Here is a 20,211-nt window from a genome sequence, read left to right as displayed (position 1 = left end):
TTATAGAGAAAAAATATTCGCATAAATATATATAAATAAGAATAAGAATAAGAATAATAAGAATAAGAATAATAAACATCCAAAGACCGTGAGGGGAAATTTGGCGGATCTGGTTATAATACACGTATGTCCTGCCCCTGATTCCCTTGATTATTATTATTATTATTAGTAGTAGTAGTAGTAGTATCGTTGTTGTAAATTTACCCGTGTTTTTAAATATTGTTAATAATGTGTTTTTAATGCAATGAACTTAGACTGTGTTTTGTATTACTAGTTGCTATTTTAACAACTTAAATCTAAAATGCACTATATTCAGTGCTGCTAATTTATTGAGATGTCAGATGATTTGTTGATGTAGTTGCACAAAGCACCCAGCAGGTGGCAAAGCACAGGCGCCATGTTGCCACAGGAAGTAGAAAAACAAACAGCGGAAGTACTGAAAAAATTACCTCGCTAACATTTTTAGCAGCGGAGCTACAGATTGAGAGAGTCTTTCCATACCAAACTCGCTTACTGTCATCGCATCGCCGCCGAAACATGGACAGATAGTGTTTGCTTCACCGGGTAATTTGGCAGTTTAACGCACATTTTTAGAATGTAGTGTGTTTAAAGCTCCGCCGCCAGATTAGCTGCTAATGTTAGCCCGTCCGGCTAACGTCAAAGCCTGATAGCTGCTATTGTTTTTAGCACATAAGGATATGTTAGCCTCAGTATTTTACGCGTTTGCTCAATTTTGTCAAACTGCAAAGGCGCTCCGTGATTACCTGTCTGATATTTTTATTCCACGAATGTGGTGTTATTTCGCTAACTGCTGTGTAGACCTGTAACGGTGTTTGACGGCTAAATTCCTGTTTGTGTTGTAGCTCCTAGCATACGTTTTGAATCGTAAAGATTCATGAAAATACTCAGTAATTATGAGTGCAGGAAGTTCAGAAAACAAATTCAGCGAAAACCACATTCACGAAATGCTGTTCTGTGACAACTTTGATATCCAGATTGAAATCATTGATATGCCCTTTGCCTCTATGATGATGGTGACTTGTAATTATTGTATCATTTCTGACGTTTTACCCCAGGTTTACAGTCGTGGTCCCTGTAGAAAGATCTATCACATCTGTGCCCAACTCAGACGGCCTCTCAGGACTCATACAGGCACAGACGACCGCAGCAGTTCTCACGGCTTTGACACGCTAGAGTCCTTCTGCTCTTACCTGCGGCTACCAGCATGGCTAACAGCACCGCAGCAGCAGTAGTAGTTAAGGGTATGCCCACGGTGACTGCGGGCAGAACTAGTCCAGAGGGATCTCAGGTCAGTTCATTTTTGTTTTGCTCACCAAACACTAAAACGCTGCCGCTGGGCTCTACCTGGAACTGTAACTGTATATGGTCCCCCTGATCTAATGTGGCAAAGATAGTTTTTTATGTATGATCTTAAATTAATATTGCTGTCCTTTGCTCTATATGTGTGTCATATTTTCTTACCATCATTGGGTTATGAAAAAGATCACACAACACCCTGCTAGCTTATTTAACGAGCAGATGCACATATCTGCTTTCTTTCCAGGTGCTCAGTAAGAAGAAGCTGCAGGACCTGGTGAGAGAGATTGACCCAAATGAGCAACTGGATGAGGATGTTGAGGAGGTTTGTCAGTGTTTTAATTGCTCTAAAACTTTCTTAGCCTACTACTACATCCATCCTTTGGATATGTTAGTCTGCTGAAAGCCTGCTTCCATGATAAAAGGTGTGAGCAGCTGACAACTCGAGGGGAATGTCACTTTACCTGACAGAATTGATGGTTTTCAAAATGTCTCTCTTTGCAGATGCTGCTACAAATTGCAGATGACTTTATAGAAAGCGTAGTGACGGCAGCCTGTCAACTGGCACGCCATCGCAAGTCCAACACCTTGGAGGTGAAGGATGTTCAATTACATCTAGGTAAGTTACTGGTGACCGTTTTTTCTGTAGAATCACTGGATAAGAGTTGATAACAGAACTTAAAATTATTCCACATATATTTTAAGAGTTACGAATTTCATGCGTGAAATATTAATTTCCTTAATATTAACTGTAGTCTCCCTTTAAGCCATAATTCGATATCTATGTTCAAATGTTAATCTGCATGCAAAAGTTTATTAATGTGTGTTTAGAGAAAACACAATAATGAAAGGATGCACATTTATTCGTGTAAGTGTTAGAAAAATGTAATTTGTGATGATCTCCTAGCCTGAAAGCCAACTTCCATAACTACTGTTGTGTGGTGGATAGTTGGTCTGGAAGTCTTCCATGGGGAACTGATGTGCTATGGCAGATAGCACAAGATCTGCAGGTCCAATCAGATAGTTTGGGCAGGCTTTCTGCAGGCATGGAGAGAAGAGTGACAGCCAAGTCGTAATACTTGTCATCTGATTGCCTTAGATTTGTTTAAAAGAAAAGTTGTTTATAGTCCACAATCACATCTGTTGATTGACAGCAAAATAACTTCAAGCATACACACGATATCAGAGCAAATCAAGAGTCAGTACAGTTATAAAAGATGACTAAAAATGATTTACTTCACAGCCTTGAAAAACATATTTAATATTTTTTGGAAATGAGATGGAAATTATATCTTTGGAGTGTAACTCTTTTTTGATAGACTGGGTTATTTGGAAGGAAATGATAGCCTTTATAACAAATATAAATAACGTGTTTGGTGTCGCTAAATATGTTTGAGTTACAGTCTGTGTTTTGTGCATTGCTTTTCTCAGAGCGACAGTGGAACATGTGGATTCCTGGTTATGGCTCAGATGAGATCCGGCCGTTCAAGAAGGCTTGCACCACAGAGGCTCACAAACAGGTGATTACTGTTGTTTTGATTTGTATTATAATGTGCATATACAGGGCCTAATTGTGTGTATTTTTTTCGTTTCAGAGAATGGCACTGATCCGCAAGACAACCAAAAAGTAGCAATACTTAATATGTCGTACCCTCTCTGTGTATTTTCTTTTTGTTTAGTTGGTTTGTTTTGTTTTTTTCTTTTCAATTGGGACTTCTTTTTTTTTTTTTTCTTTGACTAATGAAGAAAATGGTTCTGGTGTGGCTGTTTCTCTTTTTGACATTAGATTAGACTTCATTGTCATGTCTCCCTAACCTTTGAGTGTTTTGCCAGAATCATCGCTCAGTAATAGTATTTGTATGTTTGATTTTGGTTTGTTGCCATTAAGCTACGTCTGGCAGGACATCACATTACATTTTTATCAATAAACATTTACTGGAGTACTTCTTCTGCAACGTGACCATTGCTGTAACTGGCATGCCTTTTGATACTCTCGAGCATTTGGTTTTGAATGTTACAGACTCATCTGCCTCCATTAAAAAAAGAAAAAAAAAATGTTTTGGGTGTTACCTGGCAAGTAAAAGATAATCATACATGTTGAGTGTGTCAGAGATTAAGACTGTTTACCAACTGTTCTCATCCAGCTCTTGATTACAGTTTTTTGTGCTTGATCATTAGTAAGGGTTTATAATAGAAAATGGTGGCCACACACAGTGATTTCTTTGTATTGTTGCTGCAGTAGATTTTATTACATTAACAGATTATGACAACCATTATTGTAAACTTTATTTTGACTTTTGTCTATTTTGGCGACTTATAAAATGATCTCCACATGACTCTTCAGTGTTAGATTAATAAATAAATGATATCAAACAAAGAGAAGTTCGCTTATAAATTAGTCGATTCTTCTGTGGTGAAGTTAAATTGTAACTATCCCAAAGAAATCGTCACTTATTAGTATTCATTGTGATTCATTCTTTGTGAAGGCCAGTGGTTTTTCACATTTGATGATTTAAACTCTGAGGCAATTTAGAAACACTACACTAATTTACAATGCATGAATACATCAGAGTTTTGAAGGTTCAGCTAGAGGCAGAACAGTTTAAATCAATGACCGTTCACTTGCTGCGTACTCAGAGAACCAAAGACACAGACTAATATACAGAGACAGCAGTAAACAACCTGTCAGGTCTTTTAGGACAAATTGTCTACATTGTGGTTGCAGAAACATGGGAGACTGCTTGCCAGCCAGACGGACCATAATTGCTACAGAAACCTCTCAAAACATTTCAGAAGAACAATATCCAAAGGCACCTGAGAGATTTGATTTAATTTAGCAATTTTAACAACAGCCCCTGAAATCAACCACTCGCATACAGGATGCTGTGAAATTACAATATGCTAATACAACAAAGCCGTGTCTATACAACTGCTCAGGTTGAAATGATTAGATCACCTACAGCCCGTAGTGATGTTTTTAGCCTCTGCCAAGGGACGCAGTACCTTAAACGCTGCCAGTTCTAGACAGAACAAGAAACGTAGACTAGAACCACGGATTTATGTTCTGAAATAGCTAATACTCTTTTTTGTTGCAGTTACCTTAGTGTGGACATGAGCTGTAGACCAAATATTATTTTTGCTCTTTAAAAGCAAGCATCGTATTTACAGAGAAAAAGAGCTTTAAAAACAAAAAAAGTTAAACCTTTAATTGTTCTCTAGACACTCAGATATATCTTACGGGTTAGAGGTTATCTTTCCAGTGTATCCGTCTTGAAATACAAAAATCAATATCAGAGAAAATGTGATGCGATGTTATCCCCTGTGCAATGTTGTGACATCACACCTTTAGCACCAGTTAAACGAGAGGTTACTAGTCCCCACTGTGACCCCTGCCCCTACTGGCTTGAGGTAAGATATGATCTCATCAGTCCATTAGTCTGACACACTGTGGGCCAAGCGTCTCACAAACGAGAGTATGAAACCTGCGAGTCTTATAAATACAAAAATCTATACATTTTGCCATTAAAAGTCTACATGCTCGCTAGCAGATTTGTGAGGCTGCATAGTTTGCATTATAACATTCATAATTTGTTAAGCACACTTTGAGCTGAAGGTTAATGCCAAGAGCGTCTTCTACAAGAATCTGGCCAGAAAAGTGAAATTTTGACCCGATGACGTAACCAGAGTAGGATGAGCAATCATCAGACTTTACATCCAACATCAAAAGCACATTAAATAACAATAAAACACAAATATCAGCCTGCTGGTGTTCTAGTCTACAAATATTAGTTACACAGAACATTTGTGTTCAGTTAGGAATGTCAGATTATTGTCACAAAATGATCAGTCTCCGTCTCTGCTAAATGCTTACGATGGTTTCCTCAAATCAGTGTTTTTCATGATGGTCCCACATTAAAGTACATTCTGGTGAGCGGTTTGGTGATGTGGTAACACAAGTACCCATGGGTTACCATCACCAGTCTAACAGTTTGTCACAGTTTAACCACAACATTTCTTGTTGTTCTTGTGATCCGGGCTGGGCTGAGACATGCTGGCTCTGTGTAACTGTAGCGCTTGTGGGGCCGTGCACTTGACTCCATCCCAGCCTTCTTGCAGCTCTACCTCTCCACTCAGCAGGCCCTGATAGATCCGTCGAGTGAGCAGCTCAAAGGACTCCCTCACGTTCTCGCCCGTCTTCGCGGAGGCCTCCACATAGGGCATCCCCAGCTGTCCGGCCAGTTTCTCTGCCTCTTCTCGGCTCACCGCCCTCTCGCCGTGGGCGTCTCGGTCACTCTTTTGACCCACCAGGACGAACAGGACCGTATGTGGCTGCACTCGCTCGCACACCTCAGCGTGCCACTCTTTAATGTGATCGAAGGAGTCTCTGCTGGTCATGTCGAACACCAGCAGGCCTCCGACAGAGTTGCGGTAGTAAGAACGGGTCACTGACCTGAGGAATGAAGTGAGGCAAAGGGAAAAAGAAAGGAAGAGAGAGAGACGCTGTTTGAATTTCAACACATGAAAACCTCCTAAAACTTTCAGACTTCAGACTTTCAGAGTTTACTTTGCCTCCAACTTGTTTCCTGTTTCATTGAGCAACAGCAGCTGCACTGTATGCGCTGGGCTTTCTCTGATAAGCGGATCGAAAGGAATCTGTCTCTTTGTAAGGAGCTGATAACCACTGTGTTTTTTAATCATGATACCATCAACATGAAGGCATGCGGTTCCACCATGACTCACCGAATGTTTACACTGAGAGAAGACCCGAGTAAAGGCTCCTCCTGGGCAAAAACTTACATTAGTATGCTTCCTATTGAAAACAAATCCAATTCAGCTGAGCTTTTGGTTGAATCAAGGGATTAGGAATACCATGCAGAGCGGAGGTAAACACAAACAGGCCTAGTTTGCAATTTGCTACAGTTCATTCATCTGGAGAATTAAAATAATGAATTTAGAGACAGAGTGAGACACGTTACTGCTGGTTCTTTCATCAAGTATGCAGAGCGCAGAAAATAATGCCGTTTCATAGAGCTGCCTTTTCCACTTTGAGCATTACTGGAATTCTGTTCACAGTGCACACAGATCTTGGCTGGATACATACAGTAGTCATAGCTGAAAGCAAACATCTATGAACAGCTCTGAATGGAATAACCGGTAGTAACATATTTGTATAGGATATTTGCATCCACACCAGAAGTTTCTAGAATTTTTGTCATTTAAATAATGTGTGCTATACAAAGAGGCACGGTCGGGGCTGTAGTGCAAGGCATGTTGAATAATGAACTCAGGCGTAATGCATTAAAACAGAGCAAAATAATTGGGAGAGGCGTTAAGCTACGACTGATATCACTGCAGGGAGCAGACCGCTTGTCGATGGGGTCATCCTCACCTGAACCTCTCCTGACCAGCTGTGTCCCAGAACTGCAGCTTGACTCGGACCCCTGGCTCCACCTCCAGGAAGTGGACATAGAAGTCTACACCTACTGTCTGGTTGAGAGTCTCCAGGAACAAGTCCTCAGTGTAGCGCTTCAGCAGGGAGGACTTGCCCACGGTGGAGTCCCCCAGCATGATGATCCTGAACTGGTACTGCCACAAAGTCAGGTCCATTGTTGCTGGCAGGGAGAAAAGGGTGATTAAGACAAATAATAGGGGAAAGAGTTTAGACATAAATAACAGGCTGTGGGAAGATGTGGACATGTTAAAGAGGACTATAGTGAAGAGCCTAGATGTTTGCCATTATATCTGGAGAGTAAGAAAGAGGTTGAACTTTCAAGAGACTACCAACCTCACACCAGCTTCCCGACACCTGGCTCCCTACTTGTGGTGCTCCAAATGTTGAGAAACAGCCAAGTAGCCACTCCTCATTAATCTCGCAATCAGTGAAGCAGTCTGTGCTCGCAGTCATCCCAAACTCCTGTGCTTTAGATGCCCGCAGCAGAAGTCTCCCAGTGTCATTGTGGCTAATCAAATTATCCACAAAAGCAGGTATGTAGAAAAAAAATCAGTCCCACAAAGTAGATCACCACATTTCTGATCTGAGCTCCTGATCCTGACTGCTACTGCATGTGCAAGAGTGTGGCTGTACGGGGGTGTGGACTTCTAAAGTTTGCCAGTTGTTACTTGACTAAGGGAGGGGCAAGAGCACAAGGACACAGGGAGGGCTATAACGGAAGGGGCCGGCCAGATATGGGAGAGAAAGGGAGGGAGACTTATAAGGAAGCAGTGGTTGTATTTAATACCAAATTGAAGGAAACTGCAGTTTCCTGTTGTCAACAGCTAATACATTATGCAAAAAATGAGCATGAGTGGAAACTCATTGCCCACACAGTGTCTTATCACTTTAGGATCTCGTTTGTACAGTAAACATTGCCACCTAAAAAAGGGAAGTTGATAACAATGGAGCTTTACATCTCCTGGGAAAGACGCAGGATATGCAATTAATATTTCTACAGCACATTTTATGGGACATACTGGCTATTTTAAAATCCAGCATAGGTGAAAGCTGTACAAAATCTCTGGTATAAATACTTGGAGAAACGCTATGCTTCACAGCTCTACTAGAATTACCAGTTTGCCATGAGAAATAAGAGGTCTTTATTAAAAATAAAAACACATATACTGCATCACATCTTAAGTGCATACAAGTAAATGACATTTTTATACATGTGCATCTCCAAAAAAACATAACTTGGAAGTGTCTTGCCTGTCATCTGTAAATTCCTGCTACAAAAGCTTCATGATAAAGGTAAAACAAGGGCAACTAGACTTGTATAAGTGACCCGAATGACTGAAAACCTTAACGGATCAATTGAAGTTTATTTTAATAGCATCAATACAAATTGTTTCAAGATGCTTTACAGAGCCCAGAGCAAGCGCTAAGGCAAGTAAATACTCACTTTTAGCAGGAAGAAAGCTTGAGCAGAACCCAGCTCATTGTAGGGGGGCCAGCCACGTACAGACAATAAAAAGAGGGCGGTAGGACAGAAGAGAAAGGAAGGAGAGAAGCAGAAGCAAGCACATACATGATTTCAGTTTTGTTATATCGATTTTCAGATGCCAAGCTTACTTGTTTTCTTACAGCTGACTCAGGGGTCACAAATTGTCAGCATAATTCATTTAGCCTGTTCTGGATCAGATATGGTCGTATAGAGCAATGAAGGGGGAAAAAAAAAAATAATAATAAAAATAAATAAAAAAAAAAAGTGGGTAAAACATGTTTATTGACAGAATAAGCAAAAGGCCTCAACTATAAAAGTCATTCAACCTGAACCTGAGTTCAGGTCTAGGACATAAAAATTAACAAGACTTTAAAGTACACAAGTCTGCATGCAGAAATGTCATATGAACCCTGCAGTCTCAAACATGGTGGTCCAGTTTATCGTCTTCCTTGTACAGATTAGAATCCTTAACGAAATACTTAAAACCAACAAAGGCATGAAAACCAAGAGGAGAAACACATCAAATAAAACTGTAAAACATACAATGACAAGCATCTCAAAGAGGTCAATGTATAACTAACACATCAGCATTTGGACATGTAAGAAATAACTTTTATCGTTGTTTTTAATACATTAGGTTAAATCAAGTGAAGACATGATTCCAGTTATATAGACTCTGTTTCTGTAGTTTCTGAGTTAGACATTAGCTTCTGTGCTCAACTGCAAAATACCAATTCCACCTTCTCACAATTCTACCAAAGCATCTTGGCCTCAACGACAATGAACTGTCTTGTACAGACAGGCTGACATCTTCCTACTCCCATTTTCTTAAACAAACGTTCCCTGGGCAGCTATTCTACATCAACCACACATTTCATTAAAGGAAAGTTTTTTAAAAAAACAAGTTCATTTTACAATCCCTGAAGGCATGATATACTTACAGTACAACTTAGCAACATATTGTACCAGTCAGTGTAAAAGTGTTTATTGCAATTTTTGGTCTTGCAGTGTCAGTTGAAGGCCTAGCATCTTTCTGCATGAGTGACACTGTAGCAACCAACTACAAAGAAGGGAACTCAGAGATGTCCACTTCAGGAGAGCTGCTACCGCTGCAGTCGCTGTAAGTGTCCCTGAAATAAAGACGCAGAAAATGAGGACTGTCTTACAGCAATTGTTTCTACAGTAACACGGTCAAAGTAATTAGAACTCTTTTTATTTGATATAATTATAATGCATAATTACTGCTATTAAAAACCGACCAAGAATCATTAGAAGCTAAGTTGGGTCTAGATTTAAACCAATCAGCATTAATATAACTTTACATATTAAATATAAAAAGAAGTCTTGAAGTGTTAAAACTTCCAACAATGTGATTTCTGACCTCCAGAGATCAAATGAAGCTAATGAGAACATTTAGCAGTCTTGTTTGGGCTTTCATTAAAAAACCTCAGGATGATAAGTCATTGACGTGCTGCAGTTTACCGTGGAGAAAGGCGACAGCCCTTGGCTAAGTAGCTTGGGAGTTTTCCTGCTGCAGCCAGCAGGAGACCAAAGTATGGAGGAGATGGTTTGATGGGTCTGGAGGTGAACTCTGGATGGTACTGCACTCCAACAAAGTAACAATGATCTGAAACAAAAAAACGGAGGAAGTCCTTAATACAGGGGTTTTGCCTCCACGACATTAAGCCTCAAGCACCATGATACATATGCCTTGCCTCATGCATGTTTAAAACTGTTGTTATTAACAACAGTACATGGATGAATGTTCTTGTCAACACCTTCCACTCACCGTCCAGTTCAATGACCTCCATTCTCTCTCCTTCCACATCCTCGCCAACAAACTGAAATCCCTTTTTTTCAAAGTGGTGCTTCAGCTCTGGATTGACCTAACAAGAGCACATGAGAAATAAAAAGTGTATTGGCTGAATAGTACATTGTAAAGTATCCTTTGGTTATCCTGAATAATAAAGTCTTTATTAATAAAATATTTTCAGTGTTTCCTGCTCTCAAACCAAAAGTATTAAAATCTGGATTTGGTCTATACCTCAAATCTGTGTCTGTGCCTCTCTTCAACATATTCCACATCTCCATACAGTTTCCCTGCAACAGTGAGACATCAGTTGTCATAAGCATAAGGTCTGGAAATTCAAAAAGTACATCCCACTCTTGCTTTGTTACAGGCAGACACATACTCAATATACTGGTGCTGGATTTGAAAATGGTCCGCCTCTTCCCCAACCTCATAGTTCCACCCATCTGCCCTGGGTTGTGCTCTGGCATGTCAATCACCTGTCAAGATCAAATAGGGTGTTAAACCACCCTGCTGGTATGCAGTAATGTGAGCATGGTGGAAGAAAAAGATTACCTACCACAGGGTATTTGGACTCTGGATTAAATTCTGTTGAGTTGGCATCTGAAAAAGATAAACAAAACTGATCTAAGCTCCAGCCAACCTCCCCACAGTGTACTGTTCTTTTATCATTAAATTAGAAACCACAGGAATCACATGTTTCTTAGCGGTGTCCCTATCAGACCTGCACAATTACTTACCTTCCCATCCGAGTACGTTGCGGGCAAACTCACACACGGCCAGCTGCATGCCCAAGCACACCCCTGCACAAAACAAGACCAGCAGGATTCTTGCATAATGAGAGCTATTGTGAGGACTCATAATTAAAGATTGATTTTCATGTCTAAAGCGGTGGTATTAGCACATAATTATACAGTGTTTATAAAAAGCATTTGCCACTCTCTGGACATTTCATTATTGTGTATTAGAAGTTGTGAGTGGGTGCAATTGAGATACAGTATAATGATGCAGCACTGTCAAAAGGAGAACAAATGGTTCTCAATAGGTGCAAATATAAAACACAAAGTAACTGGGTGTGGAAATATATTCAGGTCTATAATCTTAAATCATGCCCAGCCATTATTCTGACTTTCAATCTATGGTTCAATATAACTGCAACTCAGTAGCTCCCCCTCCCATTTGTCTTAATGATTGCTAAAACTATGTTAAGCTCCATGGCAAACTTCGCTGAACAACTGCTAAGTGCAGCCACACTTTCTTCCATTGCTATCAAATACATTAACTTTGTTATTCAGTCTGTGTAGCTCTGTCTTTATATCTTTTTTTTTTATTACTGTGCCCTTCACAAACCTTCCAGGGTTTGTTGAATCCCTAAATACCCTGGGTTATGGTTTGTTTTTAATAATAATTTTAATGTTTATTTCTATTTTCAGCCGACTTGAGTCAAATGTCAATTCTGCCCACTGTACCTCATCTATGTAAAATAATAAAAGTCATACAACAGGATATGGTATAAAGCAGCAAATCCTTTTTAGATGCAAAACAAATGTAACTATAATTGTTTTATTCACAAACACAGACACAGCACATCGAGTAAGCTACACATCCTCAGTTAAATCTCTTACCCAGGAACGGTTTATTTTGCTTCCTCGCCCAGCTAATAGCCAGCATCTTGCCTTCTGTCCCTCTTACACCAAAACCTCCTGGCACCAAAACACCGCTATTGAAAGGAGAGGAAAGTGAAGTCTGTCAGGCCTCAGTTCACTCATAATGTAAGCGATTTCACAAACACATTTAATGAGAAGTTATTTGAGAAAACTGCAAAAATTGCTAGTTAAAACTGGATTAGGACACACTGGTGACTTTTAAATTACTAAGAAACTATCATCTAAAATCATGTTTGCTTTATCAAACAAACCCTGACGCTATAAAACCATGTCTTGACTTTCTGCAGCCCTGGTTGGTAACAGCCTTCTTTTACTGCCTGTTTGAAAACACCTACAGGACCTACAAACTCTTTTCCAATATTTTTACAGCCATCATGCGGCATGAATGACAATCCCATATCACCAGTGTAAAACTCAATATTGATAGCTGATTATTTTCAATATCGAATAAGAACACTTGCGCATGTTGTGTCTACTCACTGAGAACTGCAGAGTTTTTGCCAGGCCTCGTGATATTTCACTGGCTCATCTTTCAGAGTGGCAGCCTCCAAGTCTGATGAGTCTATGTACTGTAAACAATATCATTTGAGAAATCAGACAACATCAGACTACAGGGCTAACTGCTGTATGCAGGTAGAGTTCGACTAATTTTATGTGACAACCGTCCAAACATGAATCGTAAAACACTTATACTAAATCCAGAAATCAATATAATTAAATGTTTCCATACCTTGACCTCAAGTTTGTGATTAATGGCAAGGGCGGAGTGCTCTAGGGACTTGATGACGGACGTGTAGGAGTCAGATAACTTGGTGTATTTCCCCACAAGGGCTATGGACACGTGCTCCAAGAAACGGTCCGATCTGAAAAGAGAGAGGGATGATTCAACGATGGACTCAATTCCCAGACGTGATTCAGTGATTACAGCTGACTGCCCCATAGTTGAAAGCTATAGAACTTACATCCATTTCCTCACAACCCATGAGCAAGAGCATAATGTCCTCACCTGTCAGCGATCTCCTTCCACTTTGACAGCAGCTTTCTGGGCCTCAGCCCGACAGACAAGTTGAGCCGATCACAGAAGTAGTTCACAACGCCCTGGTTCTCCAGCAGCAGGGGCACTCTATAAATGCAGGAGACATCATGGACACAGATCACCTGGAAAGAGTTCAGAATCATTTATTTTTTTTATTTAATTAGGCATGCAGCTGAGCAATATTTCTACATTTAGATTTCAACTTATAATGTAAGATATGCTTATAAATGTCAGCTATTTTATGTTATACTGTTGTTGATATCTTGTATCTTTTGTGATGACTTTAAATTTTAAAACATTAGCCGAACAGTGCCACACATGTTCACAAATAACCAAATAATGCTCAAACCTATCCAATAACAAGATACAGTGAACTTATTCTTATATGTACTGTAATTCTCTCATATTATCAGAAACACCAAAAGAATACCAAAGCCTGCACATGTGACAAACACATGAATTGCACAAATTCATAGCCAACATGTTAACAGTCTGTTCTACACAGTTTGACGTGAGTTTCTTTACAGGGACAAAGTTGAGATACTCCACCTGTGCGGGTTCCACATGACAAAACATGGAGATCTTCTCCTTGACAGACGTTTGCAGGGGCGTTGCACACCGGCACATAATCTGGCAAAGAAATGTGTATATTAGTAAATGGGTTTTATATTTAAAGACATACTTTGACAGAGTTTATTTGCTTGTCTACACCATGAGATAAACCCAAAATTACTGATCTACACGTAAAGTAGAACTGATAATGTCAAACTTGAGGACCATCTGTCACCTGACTCACCAAGTCTGGAGACAAGCCCAGCCCTCTGAGCTCCCGGACACTATTCTGGGTCGGTTTGGTTTTCTGCTCCCCTGTGGCACTAGGCTGAGAACAAAAGATTCTCAAAACATTGAAGCATACACATCTGTGCAAATTTCCTTACGAAAGAAAACTGAATTAAATAACAATTCCAATAACAAAAAAATATTAAAAATAACTCAATGAATATGGTGACCTGAAGCTTGGTTTATGCTCCTGCCAGAGTAGGCTCACACAGTTGTAAAACATTTTTATTGGCGTGTTGATATGGTTCTGTAATTACCCTGTAGACATGCTAGTCCGCAGAACAACTGTTGAGTTACTCTGGGCACAGTGGTGACTGGAATTTTAACTGAAATTACTCCAGAGCACAGAAGAGAGAAGATGTTTGAGGAGACAATGTGTAGGAAACAGGAGGGTGAATCTGTATGTTTGTCCAGTCATCAAGGAAGTAGAACAATCCCAGTTGGTGTAGTCTGCCAAGCTGCAACTGGCAGTTCCCTTTCTGTGGATGTGCATGTCAAGCTATGTAGGGTAGAGAGCTATGATTAAGAGCAAAAAATAATGGATCTAGCCTTAAGCTCGGTTTATAGTCACGTGACATTTGTGAGCTGTAGGTGTGGCACAGCTATGGCGTAGCTCCAAACCCTCTGCCATAACCTGACGTGCGCCTTTAGCCTCTTACACACCATCTACCAGACTGATGTCTTCTCCATATGTTCTGTGTTGCAGTGATTTCAGTGAAAGTAACTGTTGATCCACATTTAATACTTTAAACTCCTACAGTTCCACTCCAGCTGACTAGATGCCACCTAGTGTTTTAATGTCATAATTACAGAACACTGCGAACACAAAGGAGCCTATGTATAAATGCTTTCACTGGCGCTGCACCTACAGCATAGGCTCTCCGTGGACCCGTTGTGGGTAGTATGAACCAAGCTTTACGATTTTCTACAATTCCTGGGGATGAATGCATGTTTTGTGTGTGTTTACTAGCAAGTCATACCTGTGGTATCAAGCTGACATGGATGTTGCAGAAGTTCTCTTTCTTAACCTTGAACTGAAACTGTCTGAAGGCCTCAATGAAAGGCATGCTCTCAATGTCGCCCACTGTTCCTCCCAGCTGTTGACAGAAAACATTGGGTGAGAACACAATGCAGCATGCATGAACACGGCTTACATAGGCCGACAGGCTGGGAAAGTACAGAATGTTGTCAGCAGTGCTGAGCCCATAATACTGTCAAAGCAGGTTTGAAGTATGCCATATGCAGTGAACTGCTGCAGGCAGGATAATAATTTTACTTGGTTTATGAGCACTCAATTCTTTTCAGCTGCAAATTTATTTAGGACGAAATAATTTTTCAGCACACATCATAAAACAAACACTGGATTTATACCACTTAGATTTAATGCTTTTATATTCTTTTACTAAATATAACACTGTGTGCTTTCTTCCCAAGGGCTAGAAACAGAGTGAGTCTTAGAGGATAGTTTACAGTCTCTCTTCAACAAATCCATTTTTTAAGCCCTTGATTTTTCAGTTTTTCAAAATGATGTTCGTTTCTCTCCTTCACTGACACACCCATTTGTGCTGGTTCAGTGATTTCTCGTAGCCCTTGCAGAACGGTGCCAATATTTTCTATTGCTTCAGGCAAAATGCTTGGTTTCATTTCTGATCGAAAATGTCCTCCATTTCTCCAACTCAATATAAAACAACTTTCTGCCTACAAATCATTTAAGAGTGACCCATGGAGTATAAATGTGACACCTCTGGCTTGACAAAGACAGTGCTCAGTATTTATTCACACTAAATCTAGCTATTCCGCCCGGCTGAGGACATCTTACCTCTATGACACAAATTTGTGGCTCCACACCATCATCATCTACTGAAACTCTAGCCTGCTTCATTACCCACTCCTGGATGGCATCTGTGATGTGGGGTACCACTGAAAAAACACAGGAATGATCAAAAAGTCATACGAAAGGATTTGATTGCACATGGAAGACACTCTGTCCTAAACGATATATGTAAAATGTATACAAATGTGTCACATTACATTTCTAGAAAATTAAAAAACAATATATTGTTTGGTGTAATTATTTATGCATTCACACTTCAAGAAAATGCACTCCTCAGAAACACCCACATACATATATTATGTAGGATCATGTAGGATGAATAAACTGCAGACCAAGTGACTGGCATGATTCGGGAGACGCCATGTCTGTACAATGGTTCATAGTTCTTAGCCTCCAAGCTAATAGCAGCTCATCTAGTGCCACATTTTGAATGAGGAATACAGATTACTGCCACTGGCTGTAGTCTTTGTAGTGTGCTGAAGTGCCACCGTTTAGTGGCCAGCTTTTGGTGCTTGTCTTCACACTTTGCATTAAAATGCATCTCCACCACCATCTCCAGCCATCTCCAGCCAGCTCGTCAGATCCGACGTCATTATTTGGGGCAAAGAAGAATATTTTAACAGCTGTCTCTAATGGATCTCTACTGCCGTTTCAGCACCGCTGTTGAGAAGGAGATCTTTAATGCAACTCAGGACGCACTGTGTTCACACTGCCAAAGGAATGCGAACAAATGCGGCCCAGACCACTTCCAAATGTGGTCAGAAATCAGATCTCTCAAATGTGATGTCAGTGCGTCCTGGATGTGTTCACACCTATAAGTTAAGTTACGTTGTGATCAGATTCCCCAGGACAGATGTCAAAGCAAGGTCTGAACAGGAACAAGCTACATGTACTGTAATCTCTAACCTTGTACTGTCTTGCCCAGGTAGTCTCCTCTCCTCTCCTTGTTGATTACCGACTGGTAGATCTTTCCTGTGGTGAGGTTGTTGTCTCTGGTAAGGCGGATGTCTAGGAAACGCTCATAGTTTCCCAAGTCTAGATCTACCTCACCGCCATCATCGAGAACATACACTTCACCTGGAAAGCACAGACACAAAACATCCGTTATGGGGTTAGTGTAGCTGTAGATCCAAAACTAGTAGAAACTCTGACACAACCAACATCTGCCGTATGAAAACAAGGAGATACTATCTCACTCTACTTTCAGTGCTCCCACACTTTCAAATATTGACTGCGGGACTCCACCACATAATCAAATAAAAGAGCAAATGATCAAAGACAATAAAAACAACATTACTGGATGCAGTGAACTACTCACCGTGTTCATAAGGCGAAAACGTTCCAGCATCAATATTGATATATGGGTCAATTTTGATGGCTGTGACACGTAGACCACAGCACTTAAGGATCGTACCAACACTGCTGGCAATGATCCCCTTACCAATACCGGATATAACACCACCTGTGACCAGGATGTACTTCATAGTGGCATCTGAGGACTAAAAACACACAAGAATTCAGCCACTAACGTGGAGAACAGGTTTCCAGAGCACGTGTCAAGATCAACTGGCTCCACCACATGGGAGATGTAGAACTGGTGCACTGCAGACATTTTGAGCTTTGCTTAAAAAAGACTTTACAGTAGTCCCTCGCTATAACGCGGTTCACTTTTCGCGGCCTCGCTGTTTCGCGGATTTTTTTAAGTGCAATTTTGCATGCTTTTTTTTTTTTTTTTTTTTTTTTTCAGCGCATTGTTTTCTGCGTCCTGATTGGCTAAGGAAGAGCCCGCGTGTCGTCTTCTGCGTCCTGATTGGCTACAGGACTGTAGACCATTGTCAATCAATCTCCTCGTACGGTGTCTCTTGTACAGTACAGAATGCGTTCAGCTTGCCATATTTACATATACAGTATCTTTGATCGCTGGCAGTGTGACTGAAGTGCGGTATGTTTGCAAGTTATTGAGAAAAGTGTATAAAGTGTGTAGTGAGGGATTTTGCAACCTTAAAACATTTATAATCATTATAAAAAATGCGCGGATTTCGCCTATCGCGGGTTATTTTTAGAACGTAACTCCCGCGATAAACGAGGGACCACTGTATTAGAATTACAAAGCAGTTTGAATTTAGGAGCAGGCCATTAATTCAAATAGTTTACCTCCATTTTCTTTTCCTCTACTTAGACATGCATCGCACAGTGACTCTAAAGGTTGACATCCTACAAAATCACAAGTATAACCGCCTAAACTGGGCGTGTGTTTACAACTGCTCATACACATTAACTACACATGTCTGCCTCCAAACACATCATGGAAATGTAATGGCGGGAAAAAACCTCAAGGCTATACATGGAGAAGTAAATTAAAGCCAGCTGTGTAGCTTCGGGCTTATTTCGGTTGTCGTTCTCATGCCAGACAATTATCATAAGAGGAACGTTAAGGACATAATTCAAAACAGAGTCCTGGTCCTCTGGGAAGTTTGTCCTAGCTTAACTTAGCTAACGCTCACTTGATTTTTCAACTGCTTTGTCACCGCTAGCTATAGCTTTTAATGACTTCATTAACTACAAAAACAACACCAAGGTAAACGTGACATCACACAAAGCTACCCATAGTCTGGTCGGCTATCTAGCTGTGATACAATGTGAGCAATGACTAAACTTAGCAGCATTTTTAGCCATTAACTGACTCACTGCGAAATTAGACAAACTCACCTAATAGCTACGGAGAGACGGGCGTCCAATAATATGTTGACAGATTAAGTTTATCCAGCGAGCTTTCTTCTATTCATGAAGCATCAAACCCCACCTTATAGCTGCACCGCAAACACGTGTGGGAGAAACAGCCTGATCCACTTCTCCAACTGTACAGAATGTTTCCTTCCCCGCGTGAAAAGGGTATGTGATGCCCTTTGCTTTACCTAACAGGCAGAACTTGGACCGCTGCTCCCACAGAATCCACCAATCAGGAGCCTGGATTCAAGGTTGGATGACGGAGAGTTTCTCCCTGAGAGTCCGTAATTAGGGCACAAATCATTCTATTCAAATCCACGCAGTGGTATTTATAGCGATCTTAAGGTCACCGCAAGCACATTGATATTTCAAAATTCAAAAAGAAAGAGTTCTAAACATTACTGAAACGATATCAGTTAATCATGTGGTCCTGTTTTAAGTCAGGTGGACGGGTTTCCATGTTTTTCCATGCTGGTTTCATGAAATATTATTATTTTTAATATCAGTTATGACTATACAAAACACACATTATTACAAGTCAAAATATCTGGAATAATTTTGATCTAATTCTGTAATTAGTTTTTCTTTCAGTCAGTCATTTACCACTAGATGGCATTTATGTTCCATGCTGCATTATGCAGACTAAGTCGCAGCCAAATTGAGCTTTTAACATGCATAACATTATTCACCAACAACTTTATCGAGGGAAAATAAACCACTGGAAGTACTAACGCACGGATTAATACTGGAAAATCATAGGTAGCCTACCATATATTCTGGTTTGGCTGGGTGAGGCATTGCAAAATAGAGTGAATTTACACGGTGACACCGTCTTTGAGATATTAAAGTTTTCCGTCATGCGTTCAATGCCGTGCTGCTCCAGTTTTGCTGTGGGTAATGAGAGTGGTGATTCTAATTCATTTCTGTCCATGATCTTGATCTAATTAAAGACCTCATCCCTGCCACCTCATTTTCATAAGCTGTTCCCTTCAATTACATCTGACAAGTGAGCACAGACACACATTAACCTCCAGCATGAAGAGGTACTATGCCTCCCTCATCCTTCTGCAGCCTTAAAATACCTCTGAAAGAGAGGGCTATTCAAAGGTAATTCAACCTCTTTGAATCTGACGGTTTTCAAAACACATCTGGGGGTGGTAGTGGACTCTTACGCATTATGTCCCCATTTACAGATACAGATGACAAGATGGTGTCATACAATGGTACGTTTTGCAATGTGGTCATATTGTCCGACACTGGCCAAAGCCAGCAGTGACCGCTCATCCTTTTTTGTTAATGATTGTCTACAAAGCCACTAATGTTTACACCTTCCGCAAACAAGAGAAGCCATTTTTGTGTGCCCATTTATTTTGGAGATTTATATTGGAGTTCCTGCAATATTGATGGACTTTGCTATTTTGAAAATGGACCTCAAATCATATAAGGCGCTGAAGGCTCGTGACACAGACAATCACCAATTGTAACTGCAGAGTGAAAATGGCTCATGGATTCTCTACACAGGGTACACATCAAAACAAATGATGTGAATGGTTTTAATAGTTAGCTTTAGATTTATAAATTTAGTTTTCATTTTGGTGTGGTACGCCAGCTGTTGTTCCGTGGCTCCTGTTTTACACTTAACTCAGTAACAGAAGGGTGGTATTGTTTTCCTCCCCTTAAGGCCTGGACAAACTAAACCAAGGCTGAGTGTGGCGGTGTCTCATAGCCCTAAGTGAGTTAACAGATGAACACACCGCAAAGAATAAAGCCAATAGTCAGCCAGCACATTTGTCCTACCAGCAGGTGGCAAATATATGTATTCCTCATTGAAAAGGTGAAATCGGAAGAGCTAGGATTCTGGGAAGAGGTGCAGTGTTTTTTTTCATCCCTAATGGCCATGTCATTTAGAAAATATTTTTTTGCATACTGGTGGTTAGATACGATGAAGATGAAACCTTTGTGTATAAGGTTTCTTTACATTTGTCATTTCTGTTTCTCCTGCACTGGTTCACTAAGCTAAATGGCCAGTCTGAGTGATCTCT

General features: G+C 40.4%; 3 protein-coding genes across 4 annotated transcripts; 1 reads left to right on the top strand and 2 right to left on the bottom strand.

Annotated features, from left to right (window-relative positions):
* The first annotated feature begins 327 nt into the window (after positions 1 to 327).
* taf12 (TAF12 RNA polymerase II, TATA box binding protein (TBP)-associated factor) lies at positions 328 to 3,260 on the top strand. The gene is made up of 6 exons (XM_084557460.1): positions 328 to 564; positions 1,077 to 1,309; positions 1,565 to 1,642; positions 1,822 to 1,936; positions 2,749 to 2,837; positions 2,913 to 3,260. The coding sequence occupies exons 2-6, from the start codon at positions 1,226 to 1,228 to the stop codon at positions 2,946 to 2,948; spliced, it is 402 nt and encodes a 133-aa protein (XP_084413586.1). The 5' UTR covers positions 328 to 564; positions 1,077 to 1,225; the 3' UTR covers positions 2,949 to 3,260.
* An 868-nt stretch (positions 3,261 to 4,128) lies between these two features.
* Positions 4,129 to 7,377, bottom strand: rab42b (RAB42, member RAS oncogene family). Its single transcript, XM_084557459.1, has 3 exons — positions 7,103 to 7,377; positions 6,707 to 6,929; positions 4,129 to 5,767 (listed from the first exon to the last, which is right to left on the bottom strand). The coding sequence occupies exons 2-3, from the start codon at positions 6,922 to 6,924 to the stop codon at positions 5,317 to 5,319; spliced, it is 669 nt and encodes a 222-aa protein (XP_084413585.1). The 5' UTR covers positions 6,925 to 6,929; positions 7,103 to 7,377; the 3' UTR covers positions 4,129 to 5,316.
* A 1,142-nt stretch (positions 7,378 to 8,519) lies between these two features.
* LOC311497130 (CTP synthase 1-like) lies at positions 8,520 to 18,316 on the bottom strand. 2 transcript variants are annotated; one of them, XM_084557281.1, is made up of 18 exons: positions 18,152 to 18,316; positions 16,761 to 16,941; positions 16,349 to 16,519; positions 15,428 to 15,528; positions 14,589 to 14,705; positions 13,565 to 13,648; positions 13,318 to 13,398; positions 12,739 to 12,890; positions 12,463 to 12,595; positions 12,213 to 12,301; positions 11,691 to 11,785; positions 10,806 to 10,868; positions 10,625 to 10,668; positions 10,448 to 10,544; positions 10,300 to 10,355; positions 10,045 to 10,141; positions 9,738 to 9,882; positions 8,520 to 9,385 (listed from the first exon to the last, which is right to left on the bottom strand). In XM_084557281.1, the coding sequence occupies exons 2-18, from the start codon at positions 16,924 to 16,926 to the stop codon at positions 9,316 to 9,318; spliced, it is 1,761 nt and encodes a 586-aa protein (XP_084413407.1). In that variant the 5' UTR covers positions 16,927 to 16,941; positions 18,152 to 18,316; the 3' UTR covers positions 8,520 to 9,315. The 2 variants fall into 2 exon arrangements, with proteins under 2 accessions (XP_084413407.1, XP_084413408.1); XM_084557282.1 differs by lacking the exon at positions 18,152 to 18,316 and having other exon boundaries at positions 16,761 to 17,982.
* Between the last annotated feature and the right edge of the window lie 1,895 nt (positions 18,317 to 20,211).

The sequence above is a fragment of the Chelon labrosus genome (genome assembly GCF_963514085.1).
Source record: "Chelon labrosus genome assembly, chromosome: 12".
NCBI lineage: Eukaryota > Metazoa > Chordata > Actinopteri > Mugiliformes > Mugilidae > Chelon > Chelon labrosus.
Note: the sequence above shows the minus strand (reverse complement) of the source record. Positions and strands in the feature narration are given on the sequence as shown.